General features: G+C 62.6%; 1 protein-coding gene across 1 annotated transcript; it reads right to left on the bottom strand.

Moving 5' to 3' along the window:
• Positions 1-229: 229 nt before the first annotated feature.
• LOC105456515 lies at positions 230-1,259 on the bottom strand. Its single transcript, XM_011700619.1, has 3 exons — positions 1,181-1,259; positions 703-971; positions 230-631 (listed from the first exon to the last, which is right to left on the bottom strand). Exons 1-3 carry the CDS (start codon positions 1,257-1,259, stop codon positions 230-232), a joined length of 750 nt encoding a protein of 249 aa, XP_011698921.1.
• Positions 1,260-1,261: the final 2 nt, after the last annotated feature.

Genomic DNA, 1,261 nt, shown 5'->3' on the forward strand with positions numbered 1-1,261 from the left:
CAATGAAGGGTAATCCACAAATGACTCCGTATGAGGATAACACGTTGAATATATTGTTAGGATATATGTACAAGGGTAGGAATGTCAGTGTAGATACTTGGTTGAGATGGATTGACTCCGGAAGGAGATAGGAAGTAAGTAAGTCGGGTGGCACCCGAAGGTGCCCGCGCCGAGAGGTGCGAAGAGGTTTTAGCGCCGGTGTCGATGCAGATCCGCCTTCTCCAACGCGCTAAAGAGGGCCTTCGTCCGGTCCTGCACAAATGGCCTGCGCTGGAATCGTGGAATCGGTCGCAGCGGGATTGAGATGGCCGTTCTCAATCGGCTGCGGTCCGGCGACGCCTGTGCCAGTCGCCGGAGGAGGTCCGCGAAGCGCCCCGGGGACTCTGAAGGTCGTGGGCGTCTTGACGGCGTCGCTGGCTGGCGACTGGGCGTGCGGAAGGTCCGGATGGAGGGACCCCTTGGTCGCCCGGGAGTCAGCGGCTTCGTGGGGCTGCGCTGCCTCGTTCGCCCTGGCGTCGTCGGCTTCGTCGGCGTCCTGACCGGCGGACTTGGTGGTGAGGTGCTTCCTTCGGTCTGCGTTCCTCGGCTGACCGTTGGCCGGGGCCGAGGATCCGTAGGTGGACGATCGGGCCTGATGAAGTCAATGGGCGTCAGACGCCACGGAAGGTAGGCCACTCCCGGGTCGAGCCGGCGTTCGGAGACCTCTTCCACTGCTGAGACTTCCTGCGGAGGAGGCGGATGACTGCTGGCTTGTGCTTCCTGCAGAGACGGGTGATTGCTCGCCTGGGCTTCATGTAGAGGCGGATGGCCGTTTGCCTCGAGGGGACAGGGTGGCCCCCTTTTCTTTGCCCGCGGCGTGATGGCTGGCTTCGTCGTCGACTCGGCAAAGAATGGCCCGGCTGGGCGTACGCGACGTGGGGCGGTACAGAGGCCTGGAGTGCCTTGAATCGAGAGGCCGGGACTCTTGCTTCCTATCGATTACAAGGACCAAGCTCGCTCTGTCGCTTGCTGGTATCCCCAAAATACTCTCGGAGTGACGGCCTGAAAAGCTCGCGTCGCTCCGAGAGCAGAAGAACGTGCTTGAGACCACCCACGGAGCCCTAGATATAGCGGGCGTGGGTGAATCTCAATTACGAGATTTGTCGTGGCGCCTGCGGCACCTAGCGGCGGCGTCGCGCACCGCTCTCGTCACGTGGCGGGCGCGCGGGCCCGGCGCGCGGCCAGGCGCGCGTGCCGTAAGCGGACCGCCACAATACCATAT

Source organism: Wasmannia auropunctata, unplaced genomic scaffold, assembly GCF_000956235.1.
Source record: "Wasmannia auropunctata unplaced genomic scaffold, wasmannia.A_1.0 LD336106.1, whole genome shotgun sequence".
NCBI classification, from domain to species: domain Eukaryota; kingdom Metazoa; phylum Arthropoda; class Insecta; order Hymenoptera; family Formicidae; genus Wasmannia; species Wasmannia auropunctata.

What these genes read in the sequence shown, in the direction of transcription:
- LOC105456515 (XM_011700619.1), bottom strand. Translation starts at nt 1,259, where the DNA reads ATGGTATTGTGGCGGTCCGCTTACGGCACGCGCGCCTGGCCGCGCGCC. An exon ending in CCCGCCACGTGACGAGAGCG is followed by an intron (nt 972 to 1,180) that starts GTGCGCGACGCC and finishes TGTAATCGATAG; the next exon opens with GAAGCAAGAGTCCCGGCCTC. An exon ending in AAGTCTCAGCAGTGGAAGAG is followed by an intron (nt 632 to 702) that starts GTCTCCGAACGC and finishes TGACTTCATCAG; the next exon opens with GCCCGATCGTCCACCTACGG.